This window comes from Lagopus muta, chromosome 1, assembly GCF_023343835.1.
Source record: "Lagopus muta isolate bLagMut1 chromosome 1, bLagMut1 primary, whole genome shotgun sequence".
NCBI lineage: Eukaryota > Metazoa > Chordata > Aves > Galliformes > Phasianidae > Lagopus > Lagopus muta.
The window spans coordinates 191,140,584-191,155,127 of NC_064433.1; the positions used below are offsets into that span (position 1 = coordinate 191,140,584).

At 48.7% G+C, this 14,544-nt stretch overlaps 1 protein-coding gene across 1 annotated transcript; it reads left to right on the forward strand.

Moving 5' to 3' along the window:
* The first annotated feature begins 2,170 nt into the window (after positions 1–2,170).
* On the forward strand, positions 2,171–14,332 carry CLNS1A (chloride nucleotide-sensitive channel 1A). Its single transcript, XM_048933342.1, has 7 exons — positions 2,171–2,367; positions 5,283–5,419; positions 8,402–8,509; positions 9,437–9,547; positions 9,866–10,039; positions 11,695–11,779; positions 14,123–14,332. Exons 1-6 carry the CDS (start codon positions 2,249–2,251, stop codon positions 11,760–11,762), a joined length of 717 nt encoding a protein of 238 aa, XP_048789299.1. The 5' UTR covers positions 2,171–2,248; the 3' UTR covers positions 11,763–11,779; positions 14,123–14,332.
* The last annotated feature ends 212 nt before the right edge of the window (positions 14,333–14,544 follow it).

Below are 14,544 nucleotides of genomic sequence, written 5' to 3' on the forward strand. Positions count from 1 at the left end.
TGTGTATTGAAGCAACGAGTGCTCTTTCATGGTGGTCACCTCCATCCAGGAGGGATTTCTTTCAACATAAGCACCAAGAAATGGCTGCTGCGTTTTCCCAGCAGTGGCTCAACGGCTGCCATGGGAATGGAGAATTCATGGTTGGCAGTAATTTTGTTAAAATCCAGTTCTCCTCTCCTTGCCCAGCTCTGACTGACAATGAGGAAGACCTGATGGAACGATTCTTGCAGTTGTTCATCATTTTTAATCCTGACTTCAGGGCGATGTTGCAGTCAGTTGACAAAAACCAGGAGCGAGGATGGAATTCAGCATTTGCTTGAGGCCACAGCGTGGTTTTTATTTGCCAGTGGTGAATTCTTGAAGGTGAGGGCCCACCCAGCACTTAGCAGTACTTCCTGCCATGGCCATGGAGTCCTCTGCTAGGCTTTGCTAGCAGACATCCCCGAGGTTTCCATGTGGTACTAAGAAGAGGAGCTAGGTTCCTTTATTTAGTAAAGACTAAATGTATGTTGGCAGAGAAGCTGCGTGGCAATGAACACTGACAACATCATGAAACTTAACTGGAAGAAATCGGGGAGAGAAGCATGAACCGGGAGAAGTGTGATTTCTCTCAGCGTTAACCATGGAAGCCTGCTGATCCTTTTTCTTTTCCCAATGCACGTGTGGTCAGAGCCAGGCTGTGGTGCATTCCTGTAGCGATGAGAGCTCCATCCTCTTCCTTGAAATGAAATGCCAAAGTTTTACATTTGTGTTTTCAACGGCCTGAGCGTGATGATGATCATCGTGCACTGAATGCTGAAGTGCTGTGCAAGCAGTGAAGAGAGTCAGGCACGGTGAGCGCTGTGTGCTGTGCTAAGATGGCTCTTTGCCACTCTGGGTGGGTGCTGGCTGATCCCTCCTGGCTCTAAACATGTCTAAATCCCTTTTGGACATCCAGCGTTCACTCATCAGTGTGGGGGTGAATGCTGAGTAGCTTTTGTAAGCTCTTAAAGCCGAGGAAAAGAGCTTCCAAATGGCGCCATTCTGTTTCATTGGTGAACTTAGAGGAATGTCTGCCTACTCGTGCTAAACTGCCTTAAGATTCAAGACTTGGCACTGTGTCATGAAGTAGATGGGTCTTGTAAACCAGGACAATGTGGCTTTTTCCTCCTAGCCTCAAAAGCAACCTCTCAAGCTGGGCTTAAACCACGCTTTTACCTGTCCTCCTCTGGGAGGGTGGTCCGTGACACACGAAAAACACATTTGTGTGCAGGAGGAGAAATGAACTCTGTATCACTCCACCACAGGGGCTTAATTCAACTCGAGCAACGCAGAAAGATTCATGTAAAACTGTTGGAAGGAGCTGTGACCATTTCCAGCTGGCTACAGAAGAGCTGCAGATCTCCATGGCAGATGTGGACTGTCCAGTCAGGGAACGCGGGATGAGCGAGCAGAAATGCTGATTTCTAATCCCTGAGTGCAGTGAATGGGCGTTTCATACAGCTGCACCTCACCCCGCCAGCTGCTGCCGCCTGGGCTGTGCTCAGGGACAAACTGTTCCGCTCTGTTTCTGGGTGAGCACTTTGGTATCGCCTTGGCACGACACACGTGAAGATGGTTGAGAAGCTTCAGCTTCCTCATCTCTTCCCATCTCAATTCTTGCAGTGTTTAAATGTCACTTCATTACTGAAGTTGCTTTGATTTCTGCCAAGGTCGTTGTTTCTATGAAGAGTAATTATCGGTTTAATTAGGATCCTAAATGGGTAGGAGTGGCAGAGTGCTCACAAAGAACCCCTGGTGTTCTCATTGCCCCTGGCTTCTTCATACATTCTCTTCTTCCATGTTATTCTGCTGGGGCATTTTGCTATCCAAAATTATGAGCACCAAAATCCAGAGAAGGAAAAGCATTCAGTATTTTGACGGAAAAGTCTGTCAGCGATCAAGAGGTGCCTGGAGCACGGCCTCACAAAGATGCTTCAACCTTCTGCCAGCCCTGAAGTGGTCAGGCCTAGACAAGTGGTTGCACCAGATGATCTTTGAGGGTCCCTTCCAAATTAACCCCTCCCCTCCTCTCCCCTTTCCTCCCCTCCTCTTTCCCTCCCCTCTCTCGGCCAACGACAGCACGCGATCGGCCACAAGATGGCGGCGCTGATGCACGGTCCTCCTGCACCATAGAGTCGAATCCAGAGCGGCCCGACAACGCCGGCACTTCCGCTTCCGGCGACCACTGCTTCCGGCGGCGGAGGGAGGAGGAGGGGGTGGCTGCGCCATGAGTTTTCTCAAGCGGTTCCCGCCGCCGGCTGATGGTGTCCGCCATCGGCAGCCCGACACGGAAGCGGTGCTGGCGGGGCGCAGCCTGGGCGCCGGCACGCTCTACATCGCCGAGAGGTGCGCGGGACCACTGGGGGGTGAGGGCTGTGGGGACCGCAGTAGGCCGCGGGGAGCGCGCTGAGGGGCAGCTGTGTGGGCGCAGCCCTTCCCTCGCAGCCCCTGGCCTTCCTTCACGGGGCGGCAGAGCTCAGCGCTGCCACTCCTCGCGCTGTGAGGAGCCGCAGCCGCCTGGCTCAGCGCGCTGTGCTCAGGGCCGAACGAACCGAGGGCCCTCATCCGCTTCTCTTGTGTTAATTCTGTGGGTGCTGCACGTGGTCACCAGGCGTTGGTTAACGTGTTCCAAAAGGCGATAACTGAGATGCTGTCTGAGCGCTTCAGTTATCGGTTTTCAACTAAAAGAGGGGAAATTCAGGTTAGGTATTAGGTAGAAGCTCTTTACTCAGAGCTTGGTGATGCCCTGGAACTGCTGCCCAGAGAGCTGTGGGTGCCCCAGCCCTGGAGGTGCCCAGGGCCAGGCTGGATGGGCCCTGGGCAGCCTGAGCTGGTGAGGGGCAGCTGGGTGGGCTTTAAGGTCCCTTCTAAGTCAGGCCGTTCTATGATTCCATTTATGACTTCTTTAGAAGTTCGGAACCCCAGCTTGTTCATTAAGGCAATAAAACTTTCCTTACTCTTTGAAAAGTGCTCTAAATGTGGTGCAGTTGACACGGTGGAAGGAAGAGATGCCATACAGAGGGGCCTTGACAGGCTGGAAAGGTGGGCCTGGGTGAACCTGATGAGGTTCAACACGGCAAAGTGCAAAGTTTTGCACTTGGGCCGGAGGAACCCCAGGCATCCATACAGACTGGAAGGAGCAGTCCTTGAAAGCAGCCCTGTGGAGAAGGACCTGGGGGTTTTGGTAGAGGAAAAGCTTAATGTGAGCCAGCAGTGAGCCCTTGTGGCTTGGAAGGCAAATGGTATCCTGGGCTCCATCAGAAGACGGGTGGCCAGCAGGGACGGGGAGGTGGTTGACCCTCACTACTCTGTTCTTGTGAGGCCCCATCTGGAATACTGTGTCCAGGTCTGGGGCCTCCAGTACAAGAATGACAGGGAGCTGTTGGAGAGGGTCCAGAGGAGAGCCACAAAGAGGATCAGGGGACTGGAGCACCTCCGCTATGAAGACAGGCTGAGGGAGCTGGGCTCGTTAAGCCTGGAAAAAAGAAGGCTGCGGGGTGACCTCATTGCAGCCTTTCAGTACCCAAAGGGAGCCTACAAACAGGAGGGGAATCAACTCTTTGAAAAGGTTGATAACTGCAGGACAAGGGGAAATGGTTTGAAGTTGAGGGAGGGAAGATTTAGGCTGGATGTCAGGGCAAAATTCTTTGCAGAGGGAGTGGTGAAGTGCTGGAACAGCTGCCCAGAGAGGCTGTGATGCCCCGTCCCTGGAGGTGTTCAAGGCCAGGTTGGATGGGGCCCTGGGCGGCCTGGGCTGCTATGAAATGTGGAGGTTGGTGGCCCTGCACGTGGCAGTGGGGTTGGAGCTTCGTGATCCTTGAGATCCCTTCCAACCCTGGCCATTCTGTGATTCTGTAAATTGAATGCATTTCTGCAGCACAGAGAACTGAGTTGTCACACTGCTTTCGGACTGAGACATTCCTGAAGTGGTTAGTGTTATTTGAGGACTTTCAAGCCACTGGAAGTTGTTAGTGCTGTTTTATCCCTGCTGACGGGGAATCTGTCTGGAATTTCAGTTTTAATGGCTCTTTACGAGGGTGCATGGTGATAGGACAAGAGGGAATGGTTTTAAACTGCGACAGGGGAGGTTTAGGTTGGATATTAGGAGGAAGTTTTTCACACAGAGGGTGGTGAAGCACTGGAACAGGTTGCCCAAGGAGGCTGTGGATGCCCCATCCCTGCAGGCATTCAAGGCCAGGCTGGATGTGGCTCTGGGCAGCCTGGGCTGGTGATGCACATAGCAGGGGGTTGAAACTGGATGATCATTGTGGTCTTTTTCAACCCAGGCCATTCTATGATTCTGTGACAGTTTTGTTGAGCTGCTTGGTTGCAGACATGATGGCTTCTGTTTGCACAGCATCTGCTCTTGCTGGGTATGGTGCTGAGTTTCCTTCTAACTTGATTTCAGTAGATGTCACAAAGATCAGCATCTTTCAAGCAGCTGCCAAACACAGTTAGTGTGGGGTATCTGTGAATGGTGAAATCACTGAGCTGCATCCAAGGAGGGTCAGGGGGCTGTGAGGAAAAGGCTGTGTCCCAGAGGGCAGTGGATGTGGAGCAGGCTGCCCAGGGCAATGAGTGCCCTGAGTGATGGAGCTTGGGAAGCCCTGGGACACCGCTCTCAGACGGAGGTTTTCTCGAGGAACGGTCTGGGACCTTTTCACTGGTTTTGTCCTCGATTTCTGCTGCTCAGTGTTTCTGTTTGCTCTCACAGAATCACAGAATATGGGGCGTTGGAAGGAGTTGGAAAGGTCCCACGAGAATGACTGAGCCCAAGCCCTGGCTCCACGCAGCACTGCCCAAAATCCAAACCCGCTGTCTGAGAGCGGTGTCAAAATACTGAGCATTTGAGGACTGAGATTTGAGAATGTTTGATAATCAGAGCAGCAAACGATGCTCTGGGATCTCTGTAGTCGTCTTTGGTATGGTAGATATCTACAGAGAGTGGGAAATGAAGAAGTAAGGAGAGAAATTCAGTCTTCCATCCAAATGGGGTGAAGCTGAGATGTGCTTGAGGTGCTCAGGTTCACGTTCTGTAAGGAAAGATGGCCTTTCCCTTCAGCTTTGAGATAGGCTGTGGCAAGGTTGTGCTGAGGCAGTTCAAGGATTGCTCATTAGCTCAGTAATTCCCCAGGATGTTTCACTTTTTGGGTTTGGTTTGGTTTCCTACAGGTGTGAGTCGGGTCCTTTTATTCTTCTCTTGATTTCTAACTTCTGTTGGTGGTTTTTTGTTCCTATTTTTTTTCTTTCCTCTTTTTTAGCCGTCTGTCATGGCTGGAAAACTCAGGAGTTGGCTTCTCCTTGGATTATCCCACCATAAGCTTACATGCTGTCTCCAGGGACCTGAATGCGTACCCCTGGGAGCACCTGTACGTCATGGTGAATGCCAGGTTTGAAGGTAAGCCCCACCAGTGCAATCCCTTCCTCAAAAAGGGAACAAATTTCAGTTTTTAAAGCTTAAGCTCTTAATTCAAGCGATATCTTTTCCTTTTTTTGTAAGAAGTGGGAGATCATTATTGTGGCATTGAAGTTTTACCCTTGTTTATGTCAGTGTTCTTTGGTATCCCAGCACGTGAATGGGTACAGCCAGAGCCACTGAAGCAGGTTCTCTCCTTTCTTAAAGCCATTTCAAACCACTCTGTTCTGCTGCAGCCTCCCTGTGATTCCTGTGCTTACGTATCATTTTTGCTTCATTACATTTATGCTAATGTTTCCACCCTCTGCTCAGGCTTCCTGAGTTCCTGCTGTTTCCCATTAGCCTGGAAGCCTGACTTCTACTTTCTCCTACATCTTGCTTTTATTCTTTTTTCATTAAAAAAGAAAGACAGTAATTCATGTAATTAAGCTTAATAGATATTTATAGCATTCCCAGTTCTGCCAGACCCTTTAATGTTTTTAAGTCTCATCAACTCTGCTGTATCGTTTGAAGAGCAATGAGTGCCAAGTCTTGAGCAGGCCTGAAGAAAGATGTTATTTCCAGCTTCTAATTGTTACAGTGGTGCTTGGAAACAAGTCATCTTTCCTGTGATAGCTCCTAAAACCTCAGTAAAACCTCAGTAGATTGATGTGAAAGAATTCTGGCCATGGTAGGTGCCCAGGTAGGGTGAGCCTGAGTGTTCAGCTCTCATGTCTGCCCCTGGCCTGTGGATTTTAACTGCTGAGTAGTGTTACATGGAAATGTCTCTGCTTTGTAGGCTGCAGGAGTCTTGATTTCAGTCAGGCAGGGTACGTCCTGTTCATCCTCGGATGTTTTTGTAATGCTCTGTGTGTGTATTTGCCTCGTCCTCAGCCTTAGAAGAAGGCAGGCAGGGGTTGACTTGGTTGAAAACAAAGAGCTGGACGTAGCAGCAGCAGCAAGCTGAGCCTGGGGAGCTCAGTTCCAAAGGGATTGGGTGAATTCCTTGGACACTGCATTGTTTGGGGTAGCAGGCTGGCAGCTTCTTGGCTTCTTCATGTTGTTCATGTTGCCAGTTCTCTTTGTAATGAAAGGCACTCTTTGTGGAACAGCCTTACTGTAGTCCTCTCTTTCTGTAGAAAGTAACCACGCAGTTCTGAGGCTGTCGGTTCAACCTCCCCAGCCACAAAGGGATGAGCTGCAGGCTGTGTTCTGCGTGGATTTTGTTGTTACAGAAAGTAGAACGTCGTGTTTTTGCTCAGTTATTCAAATATGTGGTGCACAGAAATCAGGAAGCAAGGTTTCACCCGCAGCTGACTTGGGCTGTGAGGAGACTTTCTGCTTCATTGCCTTGCTGGTTTGCGAAGAACACGAGAAATTAAATCACAGATCACAGAATCACAAGGTTGGAAACGACCTGCAAGATCATCCAGTCCAACCACCCTCCCATTCCTATCAGTGTCACAAGCTACTAAACCATCTCTCGTAGCTCCACATCCAGGCACCTCTTGAACACTGCCAGGGATGGCGACTCCACCACCTCCCTGGGCAGCCATTCCAGTGCCTGACCACCCTTTGAGAGAAGAAGTTTCTCCTAATATCCAACCTAAACCTCCTCTGGTACAACTTCTGGCCGTTTCCTCGGGTCCTACTATTTGCCTGGGAGAAGAGGCCAGACCCTCTTGCACCACAACCTCCCTTCAGGAGGTTGTAGAGAGCAATGAGGTCTCCCCTGAGCCTCCTCTTCTCCAGACTGAACAATCCCAGCTCCCTCAGCCACTCCTCATAAGACTTGTGCTCCAGTCTCCTCACCAGCTTTGTTGCCCTCCTTTGAACACGTTCCAGGGCCTCATTGTCTTTCTTGTAGTGAGGGGCCCAAAACTGAACACAGTACTCGAGGTGCAGCCTCACCAGAGCTGAGTACAGGGGATGCTCACCTCCCTGCTCCTGCTGGCCACGCTATTTCTAATGCAGGCCAGGATGCTGTTGGCCCTCTTGGCCACCTGGGCACACTGTCGGCTCATGTTCAGCCGAGCATCAACCAACACCCTCATGTCCCTTTCCTCTTCGTCCACTCATCCCCAAGCCTGTAATGCTGCCTGGGGTTGCTGTGGCCAAAGTGCAGAACCCGACACTTGGCCTTGTTAAACCTCATCCCATTCATCTCGGCCCAGCAATCCAGCTTATCTAGATCCCTCTGCAGGGCCTCCCTGCCCTCAGGCAGATCGACACAACCTCCCAACTTGGTGTCATCTGCAAACTTACTCAGGGTACACTCAATCCCTTCATCTAAGTCATCAATGAAGATATTAAACAGGATGGGCCCCAGTACTGACCCCTGGGGGTCACCACTTGTAACAGGTCTCCAGCTGGACTTCACTCCATTGACCACCACCCGTTGAGCTCGGCCCTCCAGCCAGTTCCTTATCCAACGGAGTGTAAAACTGTCCAAGCCACGGGCAGCCAGTTTCTGCAGAAGGATACTGTGTGAGACCATGTCAAAGGCTTTGCTGAAGTCCAGGTAGACTACATCAACTGCCTTTCCCTCATCTACCAGTCTGGTCACCCAGTCGTAGAAGGAGATGAGGTTGGTGTGAGTGTGGCCTTCTGTCAGTGTCAGTCCTCTGTGAGAGGCCAGACTGGAAATGGGCTGATCTCACAGCAGCAGTGCTAGGGATCCCTGATATCTGAGACTTTTAAGAAGTTAATGATTTTATATGTACCTCAACCACTCTGCAGGTAAGCGATAAGGATTCTGGATTACATGAACACTGTAGAAAACTTGGCTCCTCAAATTGAAAACAGAGTTCTTGTGTGCATTGCAAGTTTTTCCAGGCTGCTGTGAGAGGACCTTGTTGTATGTATTGTATCCAGCGTGGATGGGAGCGGGTTTGTCGCAGACTGTGTCCTGATTTGCTTACGATTCTAAAGGCAAAACCTGTCTTTTTTTGAACAAAATAAACATTTCTTTCTTTAATCCTGAAGAGGAGGAGACGAAGGAGGCCCCCATGGCTGAAGGGGAGGAGGAAGACAGCGATGACGATGTCGAACCAATTGCAGAATTCAGATTCGTACCCGGCGACAAATCGGCCCGTAAGTGAAGGGAAGCTGTGCTGCACCCGCTGTGAACGGCACGTCCTGCACTGTCTGTTAGTCAACAGTGTCTGTTAGTCTGCTTAGCATTTCGTTGGGAGCATGCTGATGTTTGATGCTGCCACTGGGAGCCAATCATATCTTGTCTTGTGGGGAGCTTTCAGCTGGATCCACGTTTTAGGAATGTGATGCATTAGCTACTGCAGGGGATCCTGAGGAGGGTAACCAGAGGCTGAGTTGTTGCCATTGCCTCTGCTGAGCCTTTGTTGTCAGTGACAGGAAGCATGCATGGAGCACCAGGCTGCATCTAGGAAGTTTTTTTTCTCTGGCCTGGCTGCTGGCTTGTTGGATGATGAGTGTGAGCTCGGTGGCCATTCTGTTGAAATAAAAGTCTCTCATCACTCATTCCAGAATTTCTTGCTGCTGCCTGTGGGGTATTAATGGAAAAACAAAGAAGGTTTCTCTCTAAATCTCTGCAACTGACTGCCTTGATGTGTTTTTGGTACTGCTGCCTCTAGTATCTTATGTTTTCAGAATCTGGTCATGTCACGTCTGGTCACCAGCTGTTGTGACTTCATAACTTTGGAGTGTGCCAGGCCCTAATGTCAGATCAGACTTCTGATTTTCAACTCATGCAAGCAGAGCAAATATTAAAATGCAGTGTAAGAAGCTGCTTCTAGCAGCATCTTAGCTGAAGTTGCCACTTCCTCGCTGAGGTGGGAGCCTGATTCTGCAGGTGTGGTTCCTGGAAGTCCAGCTGTGCTGCCAGCTGCTGGGTGGAGCTGCAGGTTCCCTGCTCCTCAGTTGAGAGGTGCCAGCCCTACTGAGCACTTGTGCTTCACAGCAGCCAACTGAAAGCACTACAAGGTAACTACTGGTGACTTTCTTTTGGGCTGCTTGCTGAGATGATTCTGTTTGTTCATACAGTGGAAGCCATGTTTTCAGCAATGTGTGAATGCCAAGCTCTGCACCCGGACCCAGAAGATGAGGATTCAGACAATGACTACGAAGGCGACGAGTACGATGTTGAGGCCCGCGGTTCGTAAGAGTTGTTTCTTTCCATACCTTGGGTACCTGGTACAACTTGTGTGCTGTCTGTTAGGAGAATGTTTTGATCTCTTTAAGTTGTTCTTTGTGTATTACTCATCTTGCCCAAGCATTTCTTGTGCACCAGGCACAGTATAAAACACGGAAATACACAGATCTCTAACCAAATGTGGCCTATCGCTGGAATTCAGCAAAAAATGTTCTGATTCTCATAAGCTGTTTGCAGTGAACATCCTAGCAGGAGTGTGTGTTGTCCTACTGAGCCAGACTCCTCAGTGCAGGTCTGATAAACGTGCCTTTGTCCTGCAGAGCTGGAACAGGGTGACATCCCCAGCTTTTACACGTACGAGGAAGGACTGTCGCATCTAACGGCAGAAGGTCAGGCCACACTGGAGAGGTTAGAGGGCATGTTGGCCCAGTCTGTCAGCAGTCAGTACAACATGGCCGGGGTGAGAACAGAAGACTCCATAAGGGAGTTTGAAGGTAAGATGCTCTTTTCTTTTCCTAAAGAATGCATGAGAGCAGTGGTTCTCCACTCTGGTGTCCATGAACGCCAGGACTGAGCAACTACTGTGCTGTGGGTGATGGCAAACCATACTGGATGTATGGTTTTATTTTTCACAGCCATGGGTTGTAAAAATGGCAGTGGTTCTGCATGCAGTGCGTTGCCTGTGATGGGTTGTGGGCAGCGAGGGTTGCTGTGGTAAAGATTGTCAGTGGGTGCCATTTCTTCTGCATGGAGGAATTCAGTGTCACCTTTGCTTCATATGCACTGCTGTGTCACATGCCACTCTGTCACGCTGCCCCTCTGCTGCCATCTGTTGCAATGCAGCAAAATATAATGGAACATCTGTGGGAAGGTTCAACCTCTGCTGCCTCACCACACCACCAACGTGCACCTCTGACACTGTGGGCCAACAGAGTACAAGAGGAGACATTCCTTTTGGAGCAGCTCTCACAATATACACAATATCATTAATAAAAATCCAAGTGTTTTGTTACTTAGATAATATTTTTCTTAAAACATTAAGAAAAGCAAGAAAAACATAAAACTAGTGACATATTTGACCTTGTTTTTGTGAAACTAATGCATCAGGGTCGTTCGCTGGCAATGGTTGCAGTTCTCAGTGAGCTGTCAAGGTGTTCATCAGGGATTTCTGATGTAATTTTGCTCTTCCTGTACTCCATCCTTGGCAATTGTTCACAAGTGTGCGTGCTGCCAAAAAGCCACGGCACGAATGTGGTGTGGTTTGAAGCAAAGGATCTTGTGCTCTGCTAAGAGAAGTCTTAGGGAAGTCTGGTAAAGAGACATGAGTTCATTTTCTGATCACAACTCGATACGTGCCATTTGAAAATTGGCTGGTGATGTATTTCTATCAACTGAAAATGGTGTTGCAAACATTAGCTGATGAATTTTTTGGCAATCTTAAAACCTATTCTCAAATTCCTTTGTGAAACAAGCTGCTGCACGTTCCTCACTGGTCAGAGCTGACGTATAGAAATGCACACAACTATTTGCCAACACTGTGCCCTGCTTTCAGTTGATAGTGTTAATGGCACGTGAGAATTAAAATAGAAGTGAACATCAGTCATTTATGTCATTTATCTTTGAGCCATCTGGGGAAGTTTGATGAGCCATCCTGATGTTATTTGCTGCTGTACCGCTGCTTGGTTTTCTGTGCTTATTCGTATCCCCAGGGCTGCTCAGTTCCAGACCTGCTATCTAACACAGGGCAGTTTTCCTTTTTCTCGACTTGCTGGTTGCTGAAGGCAGTTTCAGAATGAAATCTGGCCTCTTTCTGCTTGAGCCTAACTGAAGCTATTTAAAGGAATCACATTCGTAACACGGAACTTTCATTTAAAAATTAAGTCTGATGCTGAAGTCCTTTAATAGGATAGAATGACTCAAGGTTGCAGGAAGTGGTGAAATCTTTAAGGAACCTACAGGTACACCTGAAGTGAGGCCATGGACTTGTGAGCACATCAGTGTCTTAGGCCACTTTCTGAAGTTCAATCGAGGCGTTTTCTGCTCTGATCATCTCTTGTCAGCAGAGGGCACTCACTCTCTTCTGCGTGGTAACACCTGCTGTCCTGCCTGCATTTTGTGTAGCCTTGGCTGTTCTGTGTTGTTTTTCCAGATGGGATGGAGGTGGACATTGCACCAACAGTTGCAGGGCAGTTTGAAGATGCAGAAGTTGATCACTGAGGAGGACGTATGCTGCTGTAAGTTCTTCTGTCTTCTGACAGCAAAGCTTTTCAGTCTTGCAGAGCATTTCATCTCTAATTTGTGTAATGCAAGTGACTGCAGATCTGCAGGAAATGCCTTGTGATATCAGAAAGATGGTGACTTAGAGAAGGAAAAGGTCGCTGTAGTTGTTGCAGGTATGGGAAGATGCTCAGTGATCTGTCACACAGGTGTCCAAAACTGACTGTATAAACATCACCCTGTATGGGAATGCGTGTCTGGAAGATGGGTCAGCTCCTCAGTAGGTTAAAATTTGTCTCATCTTGAATGTTTTTGGATGCTGATATATGAATTTTGGAGGCAGTACTAGGAAATTACTGTCCTCAGTATCCACCATTTCACCCTTGGTGTCTGAGACTTCCCAGGGCTTTCAAGGGGCCAGAATGATCCATAGCACCACAAGTCCATCTCTTCTTTCACTCTAAGTGGAGCAGGAACTCTTCCTGATTGAACCTATCCAGCCCCCTGGGTGGCACTGTGGTCAAAAGTGCACTATGGAGGATCAGCACCCTACTTAGGTGTTGGTGTGCCCAAGTGCCTACCAGCACTTGTACTGCATCACTCCTCTTGTGGCATTACAGAGTTTGTTTCCTGGCTAGTGCTGGATGGGAGAGGAAAAGCAACTTATCTGGGGAGTGCAGAGCCCAGTGGGGATGTGATTTTACCCCTCCTCCAGCAGTGCTGCATTATCCCACCTCTGAACTGTCCCACTTGAAATGCCAGAGAAAGAACTTGTGGAGCAGACTGAGAAAAGCTGAGGGGAAGAGGAATGGGGCAGAGGAGGAAAGGGCAGAAATAGGAAGAAAGCTGAAAAAAGTCAGTGAAAATGGGTCAGAAGTAGTTGGAGATTATAGTGGTACTGAGGAAGAGTCTGCAGCTCTGAAAAAGGCTGTTATGGAGAGACTCTGTGCATCTACTCCCCTCTTACGTTCCTTATTCTAATTTGTTGCTGGACTCCTGAGGTTCTGAAAGGCTCCGAGTACCCACTTAATGTCAGGCGCTGCCATTGGTCCTCAATTAGTATTTATTATTTGGTGTAGGAGCTCTTCCAAATGACGTCTAGGTTCTGGTTGCCCTACGTCTGAGCAGCTGCCTTATTTGATATGAAATAAGGTTATGAAATTAAGAAAACTCTTCAGCTGTGGTTGTTGCGACTCGTAGATTCTGAATGAAAAGCTTGGCTCTGATGGCTGTCTCCAAGATTATTTCTGCCCATGGTTTTTCAAGCTAAAAATAAGAATACCCATCTGTTTTAAATTCAGATCTGAGTGCTTGTTGTGCTGGTTTTAAGTTAAGCAGGTTCAGGGTTCTGGCTGGGAGCAGATCTCTAGGGAGCCTGACAGTGCAGGTGGAAGTGGTTTGGATTGGTCTCCTAGCAGAGCACACAGTGCACTGTCAGTAGTTGTGGGCGGTGGGATTGGGAGGTGGCTGGCTGCAGGAGATCAGTACTGCCAGAAGTGGATGGGTAGAGAGTTCTTTGGCTTGCTGCTAAGCTGCTGCTGACCTCAGGATGGAGCTGATCCCCATCAGGATGGATCAGGAGATCTGTACGTGCTGTATCAGGTGTTACACCGAGGCAGCAGCTCAGGAGCTGAAGAAGCTTTTAAATGCAACCATCCACCTCCCTGAGTCAGTGTCATTTAAGGAAGCTCAAAACTGTGGGCTGTACTGCAGCAAGAACTAACAGAAGGTGTGACGTAGGAACAGCTCTAGGCCTGTGCTCATCATCCTAACAAGCCTGAGCATGAAGGCTGCTCGCTTCCACGTCCTGAAAACAAGGGCAAAGAGTCTGCTGTTACTCTCAGTAATCTGTGGAGCAGCTCGGTCCTTTTAGCTTCCTGAACTGCAGCAACAATTGGCAAGGACGTCCTGCTGGTGATCCTTCAGAGAGCAGTGTCCTTGTGGGTGCTGCTGGTGCACGTCGCTGCTCGTTACCCAAATGAGATGTGGCAGCTGCCTGCAGAAGCTCCTGGAAGACTTGCTGATGCGAGACATGGGCAGAGCTCATGTAACAAGAGGTGTTTTGTCTGTCACATCACGAGGCTGTTCTGAGCAGTGCTGTGTCTGTGTGCTGGGAGGGGGCTTCCCAGGCACAGGCACGCAGCAGCTGACCCCAAGTGCTCGCTGTTCTCAGCTGGTCTGAGTTCAGATCTGCTGCCAAAGGTGAAGATGATGCCCAGCCGTTCCAAAAATGAATGCATTTGATGTGAAGTGCTGTCCTCTGTGGCTGTGACCAATGGATAGTTGCTGCTCTATGTAAAGATTACTGATCTCTTCTTTTAATGCCAATTATGTGAACTTTGGTGTCTTGTATCTTTCAGATTCTTCTTGTGGCACTTCCAGAGTAAGCTGTAGAACTGAAGGCGTTGCAGTGACTGTTGGCAGTTAATCTTTAATGGCTCAAGCTCAGACATCAAGGTCTATAAATGCTTTTATATATGTTTAAAAAGGGTTTGACATTTGTGACCACTATGGGGTTATTTAAAAATAAAAAAAAAAAAAGCAAAACAAATGAATTCTCTCCCATCTAACCCTTGATTGGGGCTAACCAGGGGTCATTTGGAAGAAGCCTTTGTAGGAATTCTGGGACATCAGAAAGAAAAGTGTAAGTAGAACAGAATCTTAAGTTTGTCCTGGAATTCTCCATATTTTTGTACCTTTGAGTAAGTGGAATAGAATGGCAGTGTTACCGTGTGAAACTGGAAGGAAATAAGGTCAGCCATGAATTAAAAGCAAAGCTAAA

Coding starts and splice junctions, on each gene's coding strand:
- CLNS1A (XM_048933342.1), top strand. CDS start 2,249: ATGAGTTTTCTCAAGCGGTTCCCGCCGCCGGCTGATGGTGTCCGCCAT. Junction 2,368..5,282: donor ACGCTCTACATCGCCGAGAG/GTGCGCGGGACC, acceptor CCTCTTTTTTAG/CCGTCTGTCATGGCTGGAAA. Junction 5,420..8,401: donor GGTGAATGCCAGGTTTGAAG/GTAAGCCCCACC, acceptor TTAATCCTGAAG/AGGAGGAGACGAAGGAGGCC.